The 21,904-nt window shown below is 43.7% G+C and overlaps 2 protein-coding genes across 18 annotated transcripts; one reads left to right on the top strand and one right to left on the bottom strand.

The window, feature by feature from the left end:
• Positions 1–1,876: 1,876 nt before the first annotated feature.
• On the bottom strand, positions 1,877–6,711 carry LOC120111393. The gene is made up of 4 exons (XM_039128441.1): positions 6,114–6,711; positions 5,989–5,996; positions 2,479–5,878; positions 1,877–2,319 (listed from the first exon to the last, which is right to left on the bottom strand). The coding sequence occupies exons 1-4, from the start codon at positions 6,709–6,711 to the stop codon at positions 1,877–1,879; spliced, it is 4,449 nt and encodes a 1,482-aa protein (XP_038984369.1).
• A 2,009-nt stretch (positions 6,712–8,720) lies between these two features.
• On the top strand, positions 8,721–21,883 carry LOC103721183 (endonuclease V). Of its 17 annotated transcripts, none has more exons than XM_039128035.1 (11): positions 9,162–10,057; positions 10,223–10,263; positions 11,015–11,159; positions 11,272–11,557; positions 13,592–13,654; positions 15,111–15,150; positions 15,665–15,729; positions 16,930–17,046; positions 18,443–18,571; positions 18,852–18,918; positions 21,234–21,883. In XM_039128035.1, the coding sequence occupies exons 3-10, from the start codon at positions 11,095–11,097 to the stop codon at positions 18,912–18,914; spliced, it is 828 nt and encodes a 275-aa protein (XP_038983963.1). In that variant the 5' UTR covers positions 9,162–10,057; positions 10,223–10,263; positions 11,015–11,094; the 3' UTR covers positions 18,915–18,918; positions 21,234–21,883. The 17 variants fall into 17 exon arrangements, 16 of the variants coding, with proteins under 16 accessions (XP_038983969.1, XP_038983965.1, XP_038983956.1 ...); XM_039128038.1 differs by having other exon boundaries at positions 9,162–10,126; positions 11,287–11,557; XM_039128033.1 differs by having other exon boundaries at positions 9,162–10,126.
• Positions 21,884–21,904: the final 21 nt, after the last annotated feature.

The raw sequence follows: 21,904 nt of genomic DNA, 5'->3' as shown, positions 1-21,904 counted from the left end.
CTCATTTTCGCTGGTTCATTTGCTTGCTTTATTTGATGCTAAGGAATGGAACCTGACCTAGTCCGTGGTAAATAGAGATGGAGCAAAAGCAAGGGAGCTGATAAAGATGAATACATGCGAAAAGCAAAAGACGAGCCCTTACTATATTATACCGGAGCTTCTCGCTTCGCTTTGAGCCCTTATTGTACTGGTGAGCCACTGGTACAGCTCGGAACGATCGGAACTATCCGGTTGGAGATGGTTCCGCTAACCTTATGTTGTAGCCTCGAATAAATCACTTGCTTGCTATACAGGATGCAATACTTCAAGAACTAGACTATCTTGTTTTTTGTTTTCCTTGGGAAGGGCCATGTTGTTCTTTTTATATATATTTTTAGTTTTTGGTAATTAGTTTTTTTTTGTTTTTTAACATGCACGGGTGAAGAAGGATTTAATGGGTACATCACATGCGCTCATATTCCATCTTTGCATATCGTTTTAGTTTAAGGATTATTATTAGTTTGAAAAAAGTTGCCTGATCATATTATTATCAATATTTTTACATAGAGTTTTAGTCTAAAACATCGATTGTCGCATTATTGAAAGTCTAAGTAAAATTATAAAAGCAAATGGTTATGTTATAATACTTTTTTTGTGTCTTAGTGGAAATGATTTTAGATTCATGGCTTTTTTTTTTGAAATATCTGTAATCAAGCCTTCAAAATAATTCTCATCCTTATAAATGATTAAGAAATTATGAAAGTCGCGTGAAAGAATAAAGGAGTGTATATAAAAGACAAGGACAAAAAATATGCAGAATATCGACTACTTGAGAAGGCTCGCGTACAGGTGCCTTACTGGAAAAAAAAATAATAGAAAAAATATATTTTTTTCCCCAAAAGTCAAGTATCTAGTGCTATTCCTAGCTTTTCTGTAATAACTTTCTTAAAGATATATCCATATGGAAGAGTTTATAGATTTTTTTTCTATGCTTAACTTATCAGTTAGCTCAATGCAAGTCCGCCCTCGACAATCATCATTATTCCTTAAGCATGACTTGCGTGTTTTTTTTATAATGAATTACACCTATTAAATTCCAACGATACCCAGTATTGTTGTTACGGTTGCTTAATTAACTATTGGACTAGAACATTAGTTGGTATGGTGGAGCTTTTCAGGCCAAACATGTCTTTAGAGAGACCAATAATGCTGCGAATTGGATGGCCACTTATATGGTTAGTTATTCTGGAAGTACCTTGTGGGCCGGTAAAAGTGAGTTACTCCGGATATTTCGTGATATTTTATTTTCTAATTTTATTGGATGTATTTGTACAAATATTATATGAGTAATATGCTGAGCAAAAAAAAAAAACATTGGTTGATTATTATTTAGTAAATAATTCGCAATAGGTATCTCGCCGATCAATAAAGTAAATACATGCTCTTTTTTTTTTTCATGGACTAATGACTCCTAACATTTGAACATAAAGCCAAGTACATGCAAAAGATACCAAGGAAAAAATTACATACTGAAGCAAAAATAAGTTATCAGTTGCTATTTAATGTTAATACGGACCAAAAAAATTACAAATATAAAGATTGATCGTTTTTATGCCACCCGTTTTTCACATAAAATCAAGCAACACACAATAAACTACGTGCAATATCTTCATGGAAGATTGAAATGAAAATTTTGCAATATTTGGACTAAACTCCTAAAAGGCACCTACGCTTTCACCAAAAAAGAAAAAAAAAAAGAAGAGGCACCTACTCTAAATTTCTATTACGATATTTCCACAGACAAAAATTACAATAATTCATAATATTTAAATAAAAAATTGATAATAGATGATATAATAATTTTTTGAGTATTTTTTTTTTTGCTAAGCCGGGCGATCTATACAACACGTGTACGGATACACCCAATAAAATCGGAAAACAAGACATCCCGGAGCTCCCGAGGCAGCTCCCCGTCCCCAGCCCATAAGGTGCTCCCGGTGTGGTTGGCCACATACGTGGCCACCCAATCCGCAGCCCCATTGGCTTCTCGAAACACATGCTTCGCCTGGACCACCCCTCCGTCCCTCATGATCAACCCGATATCGCGGACGAAGGGATGGTCGGCAGCACCGGCTCTCAGACCTCCCTGGATCCAACTAATGACCGTAGCCGAGTCACCCTCCAAGATGACAGATCTAGCTGAGAGCATATGCTGAGCGTATCGAAGGCCCGCCCAGGCATCTCTCAGCTCCGCTCCAGGGACCGTACAATCAAATACCTGACAGCCTCCTGCCGCCACAACCCTGGAGGTAGGGTCCCGAATAACAAAACCCGCTCCACCTATCGTGCCACCATCCAGCACGGACCCATCAAAATTGACTTTGAGGAAGCTTGGGGGTGGGGGCTCCCAGGTGAAAAACACCGTGTGGGAAGCTGCCGAGGCAGGAGGGGAACCCCAGATATCCCGAGCTATCAAAAGTCCGTCTAAGGAAAGCGCACAACTAAACTCTGCCGCCTGCGCCCGGGCGCTCTCCGCCACGAGCCTGGGCGACTTGCTCTGCTCGCCAAAGGTTCGAGCATTCCTAGCCAGCCATATCTGGTATGCTGTGCAGGTCGCTCTAACCGCCTCTTGGCGAGTCAATGGGTTACCCGACCACCAGCGGATAGTTCGTAAGAACTGGTCCCCCTGGGTCCAACCATCCCATGGCAGCCTCGCCGCACACCACGCCGCCCTCGCCCATCTGCACTGAAACAGTACATGGTCCACCGACTCCTCAACTCCACATGCCCCGCACTCTGAGGACAACCTCAAACCCCGTGCGCTCAATACTGCTCTTGTCGGAAGCCGAACCCAAGCGACCTTCCATAAGAACAGTGCGATCCTCGGATGGAGGCCTAGGCGCCAGACCCAGGCACAATCCGGCCCCGGCTCATGCTCCGGCCGGAGCACACGGAAGAGGTCCCCCACCCTCACTCCGGTCCTGCACGACGTGCTCCACACCCGGGTATCCGGACCCGCATATCCCGGAATCGGAAGGGACCTAACCCTCTCAGCCAAGTGTACCCCAAACATGTAACCTACCCTATCCTCATCCCAGGCACCCCCGCCCGGGACAAGGAGGTCACAGACCCGCAGTCCCTCCACTGCCTCGATGTCAACCATAGTCGGCCAACATCTCAAGGGTAGGGCACCCACCCATGGGTCACCAACCACATCAATACTCTGCCCATTTCCTATCAACCATCTAGTGTTCTCCTCAACCATGGGAAGGTATCTGGCAATCTCTCGCCATATGAATGAGCAACGACGCCCACTGCGGACCGCCCCTGCAGTGCCAGTACGGCCATATCTGGTAGCCATAGTCTGACTCCAGAATCCCTGTGGCTCCAACGTGAATCGAGCTGCATGTCGGGCAATCAGCGCCTCACGTCGCTCCACCAGAGACGAGACCCCGAGGCCACCCTCTCTCACTGGTAGGCAAACGCTCTCCCATGCCACTAGATGCACCCCGTGACCCCCTCCATACGACCCCCACAGGAAGCTCCGAAGTAGCCGCTCAACCCTCATAAGCACTGTTCTCGGAACTACTGTGTTGGCCATGAGGTAGACAGGCATGGAAGCTAGCACTGACCTAATCAGCGTCAATCTACCCATCATGGAAAGTGAAGATGCCCTCCACCCCTCCAGTCTGCTCTGGATCCTATGCACCAGACCTGAACACTCCGCCACCCGTAACCTCTGACCCGTGATGGGTACCCCCAGGTAACTCCAGATCCCGTCCTGAGCCGGCATCCCAAGTAACCCCCGAATCTCCTGTCTGACTCTATGCTCAGTGCTAGGGCTGAAGGAGATTGTTGACTTCTGAAGGTTAACCTTCTGACCCGACCTAGCACAGTACTCCGCCAGAACTCTCTTGAGTACACGGGCATCCTCTACCCGCGCCCTGGCCAGGAGTAAGCAATCGTCTGCGAATAGTAGATGCGATATAGACCGAGACCCTGGGGCGGGAACAAACGCCTCCAGTTCCCGGTTAGCACAAGCATCCCGCAGAGCCCGAGACAGGACATCTGAACAGATAATAAACAAGTATGGGGATAACGGACATCCCTGTCTAAGCCCCATCGTAGACCTAAAGAAAGAGGAGGGCGTGCCGTTGATCAAGATGGAGAATCTCGGCCCCTGGACACACCCCAACACCCACTCAATCCAGGTCTCATGAAAACCGAAGCACTCCAAAGCGCGTCTTAAGAAACTCCACCGAATCCTATCATAAGCTCGTTCCATGTCCAGCTTGACATCCATCATGCTTCTTCGCTTAGAGGCCCGTCGCAAATCCCACATCATTTCTTGGGCCAGCATGACGTTATCAGAAATATTCCTACCCCCCACAAAAGCACCTTGCTCCTGGCAAATGAGGCCTGGCAGCAAATGCTTCATCCTACCCACCATTATCCTTGCCACCACCTTATAAAGGGTTGTGCACAAGCTGATGGGCCTGAAATGGCTAGGCTCCCTCGCATCCTGGCGTTTAGGTATCAGCGCGACATAGGTAGCTCTCCAATCATCGGGCATCACTGCCTGACTGAAGAAGTACTGTACTGCCTCCACCACTGCAACCCGAATGACACCCCAATATCTCCTGAAGAAGAAAGGTGGAAAGCCGTCCGGCCCCGGGGCCTTGTCCCCTGCAAGGGCCCAGACCGCCTCCTGCACTTCCTCCCCTGTCACATGTCGAACCAGGAGTGCATTCTCCGACATTCCGATTTGCGTATCCGCCCTCGGGAGCTGGCCAACATCCCCGGGATCTCTATCCTTCGTCCACCTGGACCGAAAGAAATCTAGCAGTACCTGACTAACCTCTACCTCCCCCTCCACCTGACGACCAGTCCCATCTCGCAGGGAACGAATCATGTTCCTCTGCCTCCTGATGACCGTCGTCCGGTGGAAGAAGCTGGTGTTCCGATCTCCCTCTCTTATCCACTGGACCCTGGACTTCTGTCTCCAGAAGACCTCATGTTGCCGTAGCAACGAGTGATGATCGGCAAGTAGACCCCGTAGGCTAATCATGTCTGCCTCCGGGAGCTCACCTTCCTGATCTTCCCTGCTTTGAAGATTGCTTATGGCAGCCTCTACCACTTCCATCTTCCTGAAAATATCTCCCACAACCTCGCGGTTCCAACGGCGGAGCCGCCTCTTAGTTAGTTCCAATTTTCGTGATACCCTCTGCATGGCATTGCCGTGTACCGGCAAGGACCATGCCTCCCGAACGATATCCCAGGACTGAGGGTAGGACAACCACACCTTCTCAAAACGGAAAGGGCTGTGATGGCCAGTATCCGAAGTTGTTGACAACAACAGTGGACAATGGTCGGAAGCAATACGGGATAAGTGTCTGACCTGGTAGGTGGGAAATCGGATGATCCAATCGGGGCTCGCCATAGCCCTATCAATCCGCTCCCACACCCTAGTCAAACCAGACTGGTTGTTACACCACGTGAATCGCGGTCCCGAGAAACCCAGATCCACTAAGCCATTCTGAGACACAAAATCTCGGAACTCTCTACGATCTACTGTATCGGTGAAGGGTCGTCCCCCTCTCTTCTCACTCGCACTTAAGATACAATTGAAGTCACCTATCACCATGGTCGAAAACCCCTGGACAACCAGATTAGTAATCTCGTCCCAGAGAACCCTCCTATTCCTATAATCAGTGCTCGCATACACCCCACACAAAACCCATGGAGCCGTATCAGGCTCGGTAATGATCATGATAACCTGTTGGGGGCAATTGTGGAAGACATCCACAGACGCCACCCCCCGCTTCCATAATACCAAAATACCCCCTGAAAGCCCTTGGGAGTCTATCGCATAGGACTCCCAATCGGCCTCCAGACGACGCTGCACACAACGAAGTCCGTTACCAGATAATCGCGTCTCACAGAGGAAGCAGATCTCTGGGCTATGGATCTGCACTAACCTCCTGAACGACGTCCTAAAGGACGGCTTACCTGCCCCTCTACAATTCCAAGCTAGGATCCTCATGGAGAAAAGTCTGAGAGGTCGGCCACAGGCTCATCCACCCCCTGGGCCATCGGGTCCAACACTACCTCGGAGTGCATCCCCCCTAGCTGACCGTCATCCTCACTCACTCCGGAGACAGCCCGCATAACAGCCGCTCGGACCCTCTGCACCACCGTCGGATGATCCACCGCCAGTGTACTGGTAGTCCCTGCAACCGCTACCCGGTCATCTCTGGTCTCCCTACTAACCTCCCGGGGCATCCCCTCCCGGGCGGCCTGAGCCAGCTGCTCAGCCTCAGGGTGGCTAACTAAAACCCGACCCCCTACCTCGTGGGCCCCACCGCCTAGGTCGCGCTCGCCCGGGCAAGACTCCTGCAGGGGGTATACTGTAACTCCAGTGCCTGCCAGAGAGGCCTCTGGCCGGGGTCTCTCCTCCACCTGGTGTGGGGAACCAAACCAGAATACTGTAGCTGCCCCCCGTACTGGATCCTCGATGGTGTCCATCAGTCCAGGCACACTCAGTACTCCTGGTGACCCGAGCCTCTCTCCTACAATCCCCGGCTCCGTCACATCATGGCTACTCGCCGGGCCCCTACCCTCGGCCATAAGGCCAAACTGGAAAGGACCAAGCCCCGAAAGAGCATCCCCGGGGTCAACCTGCCCACAGACAGGCTCACTCGGAGCCACCTGCCCGCGGGGCCCAGCCAGCATGGGCGGCCCACCCGGCAGGCCTGGCCCAGCAGGCGCACTCGGCCCAGCAGGCGCGCGCAGCCCGCCAGGCGCGCGCGGCCCGCCAGGCGCGCGCGGCCCGCCAGACTCGCGCAGCCCGCAGGCCCCACGCAGTCCGCCAGGCCCGCGCGTCGCAGAGCCGTTGGGCGCGCGCGACCCATTTGAATCGCGCGCTCCCTTGGGCGCCCCCAGTACCCGAACGACACGCGCGCACGCACGTGCTGTGCGCACCACGCGCAACGCACGTGCGCGCGCCTTACCCAGACCAAAGGACGCCCATGGGCCCTTGTCGAGCCGCGGCCCATCATCCCTGGGCCGCTTGCCCGACGGGCCTGTGGTCCCACCAGCGACGATCTGCGGGCCGGAGTTCACGACCGGGCCAGCCCAAAGCTCGTCCGGCCCAGGCTTAGCAGGCCCGCCATCCGGGTCAACCAGGCCAACACGGGGTTGAAACACCGAGTTGACTCGGTTGCTGCCGCGGTAGGCTTTCGATGCTCCGTCGCCCTCCCCCTCCATCGGCGATTTCAGCGGCGAGTGGCGACGGGCAATCTTGGCCGGTTTCTGCCAACCGTCGCGGTCCGGAGGCGGTTCGACCAGTGGGCTATCCCGGTCTTCCGGAGTCAGCGGCCGAGGCGAGGGCGCCTTGGCCTTCGGCTCGGCCATCTTCCCCGGTCGCGGCAGCTGCGGCGGCGGCGGCGGCCCTCGTGGGAGTCGGGGACGGTTTGCCACAAGCCAAGGCCCGAAAACCAGCCCTCGGTCGACCTCCCCGGTTCCCATCGCCTGCCCTACTTGAGAAGCCCCCAAGTCCACCCCCACCTCCTCCGTCTGCTCCGGCGCCGAATGACAGCACGCCTTCACCAAGTGGCCAACCCTGCCACAACCGGTACAATAGTCGCCGATGTTCTCGAAGACGAAGGGCTGCCACCGCACCCTCGTCTTCCCCCTAATCAGAACCCCCGGGAGAAGGGGCTCGGTGGCATTAAGGCTGCAAATGGGTCGGGTCGACCCGTGACCCGACCCGACCCGACCCGCGTAGACCCGACCCGACCCGAATTTTAGGACCCGCGGGTCCGGGTCGGGTCCTAAAATTGGACCCGAATCATTTTCTGGGTCGGGTCTGGGTTTACCAAACGGACCCGACCCGACCCGAATGGACCCGAAGAGAGAGAGAGAGGAAAAGCAAAAGAAAGTCTTTTCTTTTTCTTTTTCTTTTTCTTTTTTTTGGCGTGGGTTGTGGTACTGTTGGTCAGTGTGGGAGGATAGCAACAAGCATAGGTTCACAGAATCCAAAGGAACGTCGGCCCGTCAGGATTCTCTCTAGATCTATTACACTGTTGAGACCTCTGGTGTCTCGGTAGCTGCCTTTTTTTTTTTTCCTTCTGTTTTTTGGTTTTTGTTTCTTTTAACTTTTGAAGGGAGAAAGTGAGGGAACACTGCAACTGAATATGGGTCATGTGCCAGTTTTCTGTAATGGAATTGGATTTTGGAAGAAGGTTTGGGATTTTTTTTGTCCTCGTGAGAGGGGAGCTGGGAGACACCGAGTTCCGTCCAATCAGTCATATAGATAAAAAATAGTGTGATATGAAATTTGGCTTGTAGACCGACTTAGTTAGTAAGTCATGGGTCATCTGTTTTGGAGCTCAATTGCAAAGTCTTTCAAGTCATGGGTCACCCAGCACCTCATAATTATGATATGACCAAATTAGATTTGCCCAATTTTTTTTCCAAAAGCACAAAAAAATTGGACCCGATCGGACCCGAACCCGACCCGAATCGGAACCGGACCCGACCCGAACCCGACTCGGACCCGACCCGACCCAACCCGATCTTCAACCGGGTCGGGTCCGGGTCCAAAATTGGGACCCGAACAAAAAACCGGGTCGGATCGGGGTCACCTAGGACCCGACCCGACCCGACCCATTTGCACCCCTAGGTGGCATCGATCGCCACCTTCACCCTGGCGAAGCCCATGGCTCGCCGTTGTTCAGTCACCCCGTCAACGGCGAGCGGTCGCCCCGCTTGGGTCGCTATCTCCAGTATGGTCGCGGCCGACCAATATTCCGGCGGGAGCCGGGGTAGCCGAAGCCATACAGCGGCCGTTTTCACAGGCACCTCCCCCGGCACAAACTCCGGCATCCACGGCTCCATGGCGAGGAGTTGCCCCGCCACCACCCATGGGCCGCCATTAAGCACTCTGTCCCGGTCGGCCGTCGACCCAAATCTCAGGGCAAGGTGGTCATCGGCAAGCGGCACCGCCTCCACCTTCCCTGCCAATCTTCCTCGGGTGGCCACATCCTTGGCCACCCACTCGGCCGGCACCCAACGGCCGAGGCTGCGGACCACCACCGAGAGGCCGTCCCACTCCCTGCGAGCGGCCTCAATGGGCGCCTCCGACGGCTCGAAAACCGTCGGAAAGCGGCGACTCAACCGAGCCACATCCGCTTCCGAGGGCCAGTGAGTCACCCATGGCCCCAGCTTCGCCGGAGCCCTAGATGTCTCCCCCCGTCCCGCAAGGTTTTTACCCTTACCTTTGCCCATACCTTTGCCGGCCACCACCGCCGCGTATGTCCTTGTCCCCGAAGGGCCCGCCTGTTGATCCATCGGCATAGCTCCGGCGGGGCTTGTCCCCGGACCTTCGCCCGTTCCTTTGCCCGCCACCGCTGCCGCATCTATCGTTGTCCCCGAAGAGCCCGCCTGCTGATCCATCGGCGCAGCTCCGGCGAATCTTGTCCCCAGACCTGCACACAGAGAGTTAGAGAAAAACAGAGATATCAGGGAAGAAAAGACGGCCCCTCCTCAGCCGGCAGTAAGTTCCCGTGCCCCCCCACGGAGGAAGCCTCGCCGAGGGCCGCCGGTGACCTCGCCGGAGAAGCAGGTGGCCGTGCGGACTAGCCGTTAGGCTGCAGAACAACTAGGGACAGTAGCCGTTGAGTGGCTTCTCTCTCTAGAACCAGAGTTTCTCTCTCTGGACAGTAGCCAGTGCGTCCCACTCTCTCTATTCGGAGGTCCATCAGCGGTCCCTGAAGTAAATCCTTTATGCATCTGAATGTGAGCGAGGGAGCAGCAATAATGAGAAAAATCCTTTTTAAAAGATGATTTTTCTTACATGGGCTGCTACGACGCGAAGGTCTCGGCTCTTCCTCTGCGACTCCCGACCCCGCTTCAGCTCCATACCTCTCCGATTGGCATCCCGTTGAAGACTTCCAGAAACCCTAATAAATATCCGCTGCGAAACCCTGGGCCATCCTCCTCCTCCTCCTCCTCCTCCTCGTGCCCTGTCCAGCCTTCAAAACGAGCAAATTCTGGCGTGAACCGCCGAAAGTTCTGGGTATTTTGATCATCGCATCCCAACCCGCAAACTCTCTCTTTCTGCCTGGCCCAAGAGCTAACCATCCTAGTATTTTTCTTTTTCGTAATCGCTTATTTGGTTTGCATTTATTTCCCTTTTTTATTCCTTGAAAAAGTTTGATGGTCAGGCATAAAATTTTCGTAGGTAGGAGGCGTGGCATTTCGAGATTCGGCAAGTTTCCTGCTGTAAGCGTATTTTCTCAACTGCCGGTTCGAATTTCTATTTGCAATCTGCTTCACCTTCTTTGGTGTTTTTTATTTTTATTTTTTTGTTTTCACTCGCAACAAAAGAAAGCAAGAACTGGCAGATGTTAACTGTATAGTTTGGTTCCGTGTCCTGAGTCACCATCTTGGAATCGAGTTTAATGCTGCTGTACGAGTCTTATCCTACTACATATACCACTTGAATTAGGGAGTGCCATATGGATGTTTGTTTTAAGAATTTCATGACATAGATATTGTTCTTGCTGTGTAAATTGGAGTGTTAGTTTATAGGAAGTTAAATCGTTTGATTTTGCTTGGACTTGATTGAAAATTTTGGTTGTTATACTGATGAATGAGAATGTTAGGTTTTCTATCTCTGAATGTCTTGAAAAGTTGAAGGAAACATTAATTTTCATGCGAACAGAATCGTAGCTAACCTCTGGTAGCACAGTATCTTTGAAAATGGGCAGGTCGCTGATGAAATATAAGTCCAGCTCTTTTCCCATCAAATGTTTGATACTTTCAATATTTAATAATGCTTTGGTTATGGAGTAATGTGTATTGCTGTTGTTATTTATTTATTTAGAAATTTGAGATCTAGTTGTAATCTCATTACAAGATAGAAGATAAACTCAGAACTCTCAGGAGAATATGTGCATTTGTTCAGTAATGCTAGTTGATCTCGATGAGATCTTGATATAGCAGTCTATTACATTTCAACCTGTCCTTGCAGGCAACACCATGCAGTGATACAGCCAAACTAATTGATCAACATGCTATATCAGTATATCTGAAGAATCTTGGGATACACAAATGGATGATCCTTCCATTCGAGAAAATGGAAGCACCTTCTCGTTGTGCCGACAGGATTGGATTGAGTATACCTTTGCCTTTAATTCCTAACTTAACTCTGTTAATGAATGGGTGGTGCTTTTGTTGCAGCAAGGATCTGCAGAGCTTGCTTGTATTTATTCTTGTTTTGTTGACAAGTTACTTGGCATGCAGAGCACAGGATCTGCTCAAGGGAAAACTGATTGTTGAAGATGATTTCACATGGATAATACCATCACATGACTCAAGTTCACTAGAAGGTTTTAAAACTGAGAAGCTAAAGTATATTGGTGGGGTTGATATCAGCTTCTTAAAAGAGGACCCTTCTACAGCATGTGCTGCTCTCGTAATTCTGGATGCTGATACTTTGAATGTCGTCCATGAAGAGTTTGATGTTACCAAACTGCAAATTCCTTATGTTCCTGGTTTTCTTGCTTTTAGAGAGGTATGAGTTTAAAGTTTCTTTCTTAAAGTATTTCTTTTTTTCAAGGTAGCTTTATTTATTATATTCAATTATGTGTTGCTCCCAAAATGACCAATTTTTATCATAACAAGTCTTTTTTATTTTTTTTCATCATGCTTATGAATAGCCGACAAGACTTGGGTTGGATGGCCGGCACACCTCTCCTCATTGGAGAGAAGCTCCAAGTTCAGATCCTCATGGATTTAGAATTTTCATGAAGCAACACTCCCATCGTCATTCTCAAAAATTCATACTTATGCATTAACGATCAATGTAACCAGATTTTCCTCTGTTCTGTAGGAAAAGTATTGACGATGTATAAATCGCCTGGAAAATTATGTTGCTTGTTCTTGGATCAATAATGTTTTGTGATGTAGTTTCTATTGCACATAGATCAACGTGATGCACATGCCTAAATCCAGTTATAGAATGATATGAATGGCCTGTCTAAGCAACTCTACCACCTCTTGTTGTTTTAGAACTTGCAAATTTGCAATACTTTATGTATTTTGACATGCACATCAATTTTATTATATAAGATTTTCTCCTGCAGTCTCAAGGACATGAGGTGATCATAGAATGCCTTAGTAGCACCTCTTCAGGTTATCCACTTTACCAAGTTCTAAATGTCTTAATTTATTGGCCGACATGATTATTTATAGATATGACAGCAAAAACTGTCATTGCAAGGCACTCCTGTCCCATAAGCATCATATGCTTCTCACTTTTATTAGCAATCCTACTATATTGAATTGCACATATTACGGTTTAGTTCTTTCCAGGTTCTTATCTTCCAAAGACTTCCTTTAGAATGCCATCAGTCAAGTCATCCAATGAAATGCTAAGAAATAATAGCTTGATTTTGACCCTTGGTCGGGGTTCATCACAAATGGAAACTCATTAGTCAGCCCACAACTATTTCATATATGCTATCTCATGCATTTATTTATGTATTTTATGTGTATCATAAACTTCTCTAAATCAAAAGCGTGATGCATAATGTTTTTCTTATCTATAAATCTATCCTTAACCCAAGGATGAAACTTGTCTAAATAGGCAACCTCTTTAGTTACAATTCTATATAGCTGTTTTTTCATTTATTCTTCAAGTGTTCAGTTCCCCACCGATGGAAGCATAACCTCTTTCCCGCAATTGCGTTTTCTATTAGTTGATGATGCATCTAGATCCTTTTCCTGCATATTACCACTTATCAGAATTTGTTGATTCGATAGGGGCTGGTCCAATTGATGGTTGCTAGAGTTGCTATACCTCCACGCATTAATATTGGTGGTGCCTCGTTACTTTGGTTGGTTAGTGGCTCAAGTGTGTGGGGATCAAGTAGATGATGGTGTTTTTTTTCTGTGAGGTTGTGGATGCTTTGGCCATGGGCCAAATTATATATAAGGTGGCTCTAAATGAGAAACCCACTGCATTTGGGTTGTGGGCTCAACCTCACTCGCTACTAGGCTGAGGTGTTTATGATTCTGTCCAAGTTGTACACCCTTAAGGCATTATCTCCAAACAACATTTTATCAATTTTAAAAAGGTCAAGTGTTTAATGAGTCCCACTTTTACATTCCAAGCTGAATTTTTAATGATTGAAGTTACCAATACCACAAGAGAGAGTGAATATTAACAATTTTAATATTACTTGAAGTATCAGTGATTTCAATCATTGTGGAGTATAATATTTGTTGAGAATTTGATTCTTTTTATATCTTCAGCAAGTTGCTCAAGGGTGGACATATGGCAATACCTTGTTCATTTTCTTTTAACATATGGAATGAGAACTGTATACTTTTCCTGAACTTAGTGAAGGCATACATCGTACTGAATGAAATTAGAAAAGAATCCATCAAGCCTTGTGAGCCAAAGAAGGTTCCTGACATGTTTTACTGAGTTTTTTAATTTATAAGTGTGACTAGTTTCATTATTTGTTTTTGTTTGATCGGACATCCATATAAGCTATATGGCTAGTGCTGGGATTAATATCATGACTTTGTCATATTATTGTAGGCTCCAATTCTTCTAGGACTCTTGGATAAACTGAAGCATAATGCTCATCCTTTCTACCCTCAGGTGAAATTCTGACTTTTTCTGGTTTGCTAACCTCAGCTGTAATAGTGATGGATGGATTAATTATCTAGCTGTTTTTTATATGCACATATGTATGATGTCTTGGGCCAAAACTTTGTTTTGACAAAGTAAGGGTTTATAAAACTAGAATAAAAGGAAAGAGCAGGTGCAGAGACTCAATGGAGTTGACTAACTTGTGTCGGTAGATGGAATCTCTCTATTGACTCAATGGAGCAGGTGCTTACATATTGACATATCAAATGAGTAATCATTACCCAAATCCATTGAATCTATTAATCATATTATGTATGAAAAATTTAATAGTTATTTGCAAAAAATGAAAAAAGAGATCCTTCCATTGCAATATAATCAAGAATGAGATAAGGAATGAATACCTTGTTTTAGTATTTTTGTTTTAGTATCCATGCATGGCATTTTGCATACAAGTAATATTCTTGCTTATTTTGACGATCCAAATTCATGAATAATTATAAATTTCAATACATGAATACAAAATAAAAATATAAGGAAAAATATAAGATCAAATTTCATTAGGAAATCAATCTAGACAATGGTTTGAAACAGATATCTCCTTTAGAAGGGAAAAAAATACTGAATTTATGCAGATCTGGTTGTTTGCATGCATGCATGTACGCATATGTGCGCGTATGTATCCTTGTCGGCAGGTGTGGCTCATGCTTGCATGTGTTGGAAGGGGGTGGATGCATACATGCGGTTATGCATATTTGTTATACAACTATTACATAGCATGTGATATTCATGCACTCATATGTGCAGCTACTTAATTTCGTCTCTCTTTAACAACTATTTCTGATTCAGAAATAATAAGTACGGTCTAATACTTTAGACTCAACTGAAGTTTTAAGTTACAACTGTACCAAAATATTGTTACTGTAATATATCATGTTTTTAGTAATGCTTTACTGCTTTAGACATTGATTTGGAAACTCAGTTATACAGCCAACCCATTAGATACTGCTTGTGAAGGTTTGGCTTTACAGGACTGCTATTTTATATCAAACTTTTGTGCCCCAATTAGACAACTACTTCATAAGCAAGTCAGACTTGTTTGGATGAAGTTCTCTTATTGGATTAATGGACCATCATCTTGACAGTTGCAAGTTTGCAACAATATCTTTTTACATCTAATCATAAGTCAGCTATAACCATTTAATTACTAAAATCCAGAGATTTTATTTTCGTGTAAATTGGTTGCCATTTGTTAAGCATGACCAGGTAGCTAGTGAAAAATTTTACTTAATGGCATTTCGTTCTGAAATTTTATCCATTTTCATCTTTCTGGAACAGTATACTCACTTACCACATCTTAGGATCATAATTGCAATTTTAGGTTTCTTTATGCTAGTGACTGCCAGATTTAGTTTTGACACAAAAGGTGCCTAACTCAACAATGTTGGATCTGCATCATTGTTGACAGTTATTGATGGTTGATGGCAATGGGTTGCTTCATCCTCGAGGTGAGTTTTATATATGGTTTTTTTCCAACTGTCCTCTGATTCATCGTTGTACCATCACATTGCACACCGACACCTAGTAATGCTAAACTATTTAGCAACTTAGAGAAAAGGTCATCCAAGATAGTACAATGTTTTGCTGATGACAAATGATGATGTGCCTTGCTCATGTTCGACATTACATGATTATTGCTATGCATTTGGAAGCACTTGTATGAACCATCTTGCCTTTTTTTTTTTCCTGCTAACCCTTAAAAGAAAAACTTATTTGATAACTGCATTTCAGTATTAGTCTTGTTCATATCTTGGAGCTCGACTATCCCTATGTTGATGCAGGGCGAATTTCAAGTGCTGATCAAAACAAATAAATACTTTAGAAAAATGCAGTATCGGGGCATATCAATTAGGAATTCGCTTTTTTATTTTTTCTCCTTTGCAGTAATCAATTTAGGACTTTATTATCTTTGTTGCATCATATTTACACAAAGAAAAATGCTAACTTGAAAGCGTCTATCAGGTTTTGGTTTGGCTTGCCATCTTGGTGTCCTTGCTAATCTTCCTACTATTGGGATAGGAAAAAATGTAAGTAGATCCTACTTGTCATTCACAATACTTACATAGTAAGATCATGGATGATATAGAGCAAGTATGTTACCTTTTATCCACTAAATGTATTATTTTGGTGATAATAAGAGTTTAAGAGTTTTAAGTATGTAAAGGAATGTGACTTTCTGTGGGCTTAAAAATGTTAAAAGATAAAACAAGGAAAGTTTATCGTACGGGAGAAAAAAATTGAAGTTATAAAGTGTATCTATAATAAAGCTACCTTTTATTGGGATGAATTAGCTAGACTTTCCTAATGAGTACACATTATGCATACAATCGCTTATTGGATGTATGTCCATATTATCATGGCTTATGATGTAACAAAACATAGATACTTATAGCTGTGCTAAAAAAAAAGACAACACAAATGGATGGAACTTTTGGTTACAAGCATAATGACATTCTCATTTTAGGGGTTTTCATCACGGGAGAGCATCTCATATTAGAACTACTTTTCTTTTCGTTCTTTCTCTCTGTTTTTTAAAGAAAACTACGCAGGTGGATTTTCTTAAAAACAAGTCAAGAACTCTCCCTGCAGTTGTTTTTTCATATTATGTTCAAGTATCATTTTTTTTTGATAATAAGTGTGAGTCTAACAAAACGTGTGCAAGGAATATTCTTTTTTCATCATAGAATTTGATGATATCAGAATATCATAAGCAATTTTTTTTTTCAAAAATCTTCTTGAAAAGTGAATGGGTCTAGTTAGCATCAATTATGTTACAAGCCTTTCTTTGTTCTAATAATCAGCCGCACCCCTTGTAGTGCTGCAGGTGAGTCAGGTAGGATTGAACCTAATCTGGATCAGTTGGGGACAAATACTAATCTGGATCTCCTGTTGCTTTTGGTGCCCAGAAGTAGATCTATTCTCAAACAAATCAGGCTTGGATAGGCTAAACTATGGCTGACCCCTGTTGCCCCAAGAAAATAGTACATATTTGTCTAGTTTGACCCATAAATTGTAGACTGATCCTGAATTCACTGAATATATGGGCCAAGTAATGGTCCATTTCCTATATCAGAAACTGATTCAGGCTGGCTTTGCTCTGGCCAGGCCCAGACCCTACCTGCTCCATTTGAATCATTAGCCCCTTGGCATGTTGTGGAATTTTTCTTTTGGCAATAATGGACTTTCCTTATGATAAATCCTTAATATTTTCCATTTTTGTGCGCCAGTTGCATCATGTGGATGGCCTTACTCAGTCTTGTGTGAGGCAATGTCTAGAAGCAAGAGAAAACTGTGACAAGGATCTGATCCCATTAATCGGGAAGTCGGGGAATATATGGGGAGTGGTAAGAGCATCTATAATCTGTCAGTATAGCATGTGTAGATATTATCTTGATCTTCAAGTACTTTTTCCTTCCATTTCTGTTATACAGCTCTTCTGTGTTATACTGTTATGTACTCATCATTAAAACAAGGTTTTGAGTTTCGATCGAAACCAATCATTTCAGCCGAAACCTCTCAATTTCGGCCCAGACTAACCAAAATTGACTCCCAGTTTCGGGCTTCGGTCAGCCTCGGCCCAGTTTCAGCCGAAACACACTGAAATGATCATAGATTGGTTTACAAATCTTTTGTAGTGTTTAACATTATAGTGGGATCATTTTTTAAATTGTTTTAGTACATAGGCTATTAAGTATTAAACATAATCCTTGATAAGTCATACTTTTGAAAAGGCCTTTATTTAGCTAGTATAGTACTTTATAAGAATAAAGAACAAGTAACTACAAGATGTTTCCATAGCCAAATCAATAAAGACAATGATATTATTGCATGCATTTGATTAAATAGTCACTTAGCCTCAAAACTATGAGAGGAATACCGACATTTAATATACTTGTTAATTCTTCTAAAAATGAAGAAATTTTTTAAAATGCAAAACTGAATAAAAAGCTTCTGAAGTAACATGTTTGAATAATGTCAATAAGTAAATAAAATACACCCATGATACAAAATAGTAGCATATTCAATGAATTTCACTTCTACATAATGTCATCTTCAGCTCAAAACTGTCAAAACTACACAAATAAAGAGCCCATATAACAAACAAATTTCTTTAAAATGTTGTGCAATGATTTTTTGGGGCTTACTTTCCCTTATTTGATTTTTTCTTGAACTTTTTGACCGAAAGCTTTGATAGTTGGTACGAACTTCCAAAATCGCCAAAACTACTGAAACAGAACTCCACAAACCCAACTGAAACCAAAACTAAGTTCTCAAACCTTGCATGAAAATAGAAGGCTCTTAGAGCTGTTGTTTCCTAAATTAAATTTATTTGTTCTAGGCATTTCTGTATCATCACCTCACCTAAAAATATCGAATATTGCATGTATTTCCTAGAACATTTAATATCAAAAAATATCCACATATGGATAAAAAAAATTCATAGATCGACTTGTTACGTATCAAGCAGTTATACAACACCTGTCAGCAGTCTCAAACTTTTGAAGCTTAAACCATGCACGACAAGTCAGAAAAGCCAACCGTAGGATAATATTGGTAGTAAGATTTATTACATCAGTGTAATAGGTAAAATATAGCATTCACTGTTGAGATCCAACCAGTATGATGCTTAAGCTGTGATTACTCCATCATATACTACATATATTTTTATCTTGTGATTATTGGGGCTTATACCTATGCTGAATTTTTGTCTTCCCTCACCTGAACTAATGTCCTTTTCAGGCAATGCGATCCAGTCCTAGTTCATCAAAACCCATTTATATATCAACCGGCCATCGGATATCCCTTAACTCTGCCATCAGGATTGTGAAATTGTCTTGCAAATTTCGTGTTCCCGAGCCAATCCGGCAGGTATGTTTTGCTTTCTTTTTCTGAAAATTTGTGTCCATATGGCTTCTCTCAGCATATTCTTCAAAATGCTGCCAGTAAAAAGCTAAACTTTGTGATTTGGGTGTACAATGTAGGACAAATGCATGCCTATGTAGTGATAGTAGCAAACTGTAGGAGGGCCTTGTAATTTGTCCGCAAGCACTGCAAATCCTAACTGCAAGATCTGGTGCAATAAGCTTTTTCCCGATAATTGTGAAAAAGATTGAGCTTTATTTTAACCTCAGGCAAATTCTTTGTGTAGGCTGATATAAAATCAAAGGTATTCCTTCAGAAGTTTAAAGGATCAGCACACTTAATGAAATAAATAGGTATGCCAATCTTATTTTTACATCCTTACCTTTTCTCTGTTTGTAAATTACAATTAACGATATTAAGAATACATATGGCAATGAAATCATGTGATTTGATCTGCTTTAATGGAAGATACTAGCAATTCTGTTCCCTAACATTTTGGTCCCTGTTTATGTGCTAAACCATAGATTGCATGTCCGTTTGTTTCTACAGTTTCATACTTTGATATTATGATTTCCAATTGTTTTCTTTCCTGATAAAGAGCAAAGAAACAAGCAATGTTCTAAATACAAATATTTCCTGTTGCTGCTGGGAAACACAATTTCCTTCAAATCAGCTTCATCCAATAAAAACTGTTTTTTGAGTTATATGGGTATGATTTTTCCATAACTGGGATATGTTGAGAAAATATTTTCCTCTATACACTCTCTTCAGGGTTGTAGCTGGTTCTGTTTCTGGTGGCATAGCTATCTTTAATAATTATCCAATTTGCTAGCACTTTCTGGTGATTTCTCTTTGCATCGTTGGAGTTACTTATCATTTCATGTTTGCTCATGTATTTGTCCTAACATGCCATCAACTTTGGAGCAAATGCTGGATAAAATGCAATGTGCTAGTAGGATTTTAGGCCAAACGTATGTTTATAAATGATACACGCTAAAAATAGGACCCTGAACTGTATGGTGCATATGTAAAACTCATCCAACTAATATGATGAGTTTCCTGTATGGTCATATAGTAAGAAACTATGAAAAGATGATTCCACGTGATAACAAGGAAAATGTCTAGGTTGTAGTGTATAACCTGCCATTGCTTTTTATGTTGTCCAATCTTCAACAAGTTCTACGGCTGCTTATCTAAATGCGACAATTAACCGATACACAGATTCACCCAAAAAAAATTACTTAAAAAAAACTCGAGGTTCTATCAGATATTACTTTGATTTCCCTGTTCTAACCCTTCACATGGGACATCCAATATCTCTATGATATGTGTTGCTGCATATTGATGTCTGCTAATCAGGAATATCGATTCATTTATAGCTGTAATAGCAACGGTACAAGTGCAGCATGCAAGATCTAACCAACTGTATAGTAAATTTATAGATTGATGCTTTTAACATGCCCAAGGTGCAAAAGAAGCCAAAATGGCCACGGAGTTTGGGGCAGTTGGTGAAACACTCTAAACTTGTAGTTGAACTACCAACAAGCATCCGCTGGACTTCCACCCTAAGAGCAAACTTTTCTAGATGGAATACGAATATTCATTGTATTGCTTATTTGTTAGTCTCACAGAAAATGCTGTTGGATGCCTGCTAAAAGCATTGCTTGGAGTATATCTGCATGTTTCCATTTTTTTCTACGGATGAAGATGATGCATTTAATGGTGGAGCATATTAAAGTGCATTTACCAGAGGCTCAGGTTTTATAATTATATTGCCTACATAATAGTTCCATACTGTCAAAAGGTAAAAAAAATGACATTAGTCACATTAGAACCACCAGCTTCTATATGCGAAACTGCATGGATGATAATGCAGTCCAAGATATCTTATTATAGAATGCCTTGACATTTAGCTTCTGTTATGGCCTCATGGCTGTTGAGAAACTGTCTAGTGTCTCTCCTTTCACTGTTTACGCATCTTAACATGATGATGGTGTCTTCCTATTATCTTTGATTGCTTTGTGGATTGCAAGCAATTGTTTAGAATTCCATGGTGGTATTTCTTTGGAAGAGTTCAAGTGATACCTAAAATGTATCATTTTGCTTGGTGAACTTACAGGATGATCGTTATATATCCGATATTTCTTAGCATAATAAATTGGGATTCAACCATATTAAATTGTCTTCGGGAGTCCAAAATTCAAGAAACTAAGCTGTGTTCCAGCTAGCAATCATTTACGCTCTGATGTCCCATTGTGGTATCTAAAAGATAATACCAATATTATATTGTTTTCTTATCTGCTGCTGAAGCTACAGGGTCACTTTGCCATCCATATATGTTTGGAATTACCTTGCTGTCTGTCCATCATCACCTATTTGAAACTTTTGTCCTTGTGAGTACCAAATTTTAAACTCGGAATTAAGCTCTCTCATAAATATTGAATTCTATGTATGATTATGCTTTATTTTTCAGCTTAGTGATACAAACTATTTTCTTTCATAACCTTTCATCCTCCGTTATTTATTCCATCATCTTGTCGCACTTAGTGGCATTTTGAATGTCATACATTCTCTTCCTTCATTACCAGTTTAAAGAATAAAGAATGTGAATGTAAAAAGTGTGCCTGATTACAAGAACGTGCTAAAATAGTGGTTCTGTTGAATACAGGTCATGCTCCTGGTGTGAGGGAAGGAAGAGCTTGAAGGAAACATCCATCTTTGGTGAAATACTTCTGTCTAGCATTAGATGGGTCAAGATCATGGTTCTCAGTCCAGACATTATTTATAGAAGAATGATTTAGTGATATGTCAGGATTCTAAATAAAGCTGGATGAGTGCTTAAGAGGGGCAGTCAGGTGGTGTGAGTTAAAGTTGAAAAGTTTTAGCCATGAGAGCACATCTGCTGTTGCTGCTGCTATTTATGATGATGCTAGCAACCGTACCTGTCTCTAGCTCTTCACAGGGGGCATTGCAGTTATGGTTAGCATCAGCACCTCAAGTATCTTTTGACACCGACCTGCCTCAAGATGGAGGGGCTTGGATGCAAGAATATATCTGGGAAGATGTTTTATTGGCCCAGAAGGAAGATTATGGATTCATGGTTCTGGTGCCAGTTAAGTATCATGGTGCACTAGCTGCTTCTATTTCCCGTGCCTGATGTTGCTTGTTCTCTCAATATTCTTTTTCTGAATATTCATGCATCATGATTAAAAGTAACCGTATCTTCTATCAGTTTGTCCACATATCATGATATTTCTGATATAATGTATTGAAAGCTACATATCCACTAAATAAAAAGGTTGTGAGAAGTTAAATACAGTGTTCATGCCTTTGCTGATG

The sequence above is a fragment of the Phoenix dactylifera genome, chromosome 7 (genome assembly GCF_009389715.1).
Source record: "Phoenix dactylifera cultivar Barhee BC4 chromosome 7, palm_55x_up_171113_PBpolish2nd_filt_p, whole genome shotgun sequence".
Classification (NCBI taxonomy): Eukaryota; Viridiplantae; Streptophyta; class Magnoliopsida; order Arecales; family Arecaceae; genus Phoenix; species Phoenix dactylifera.
Note: the sequence above shows the minus strand (reverse complement) of the source record. Positions and strands in the feature narration are given on the sequence as shown.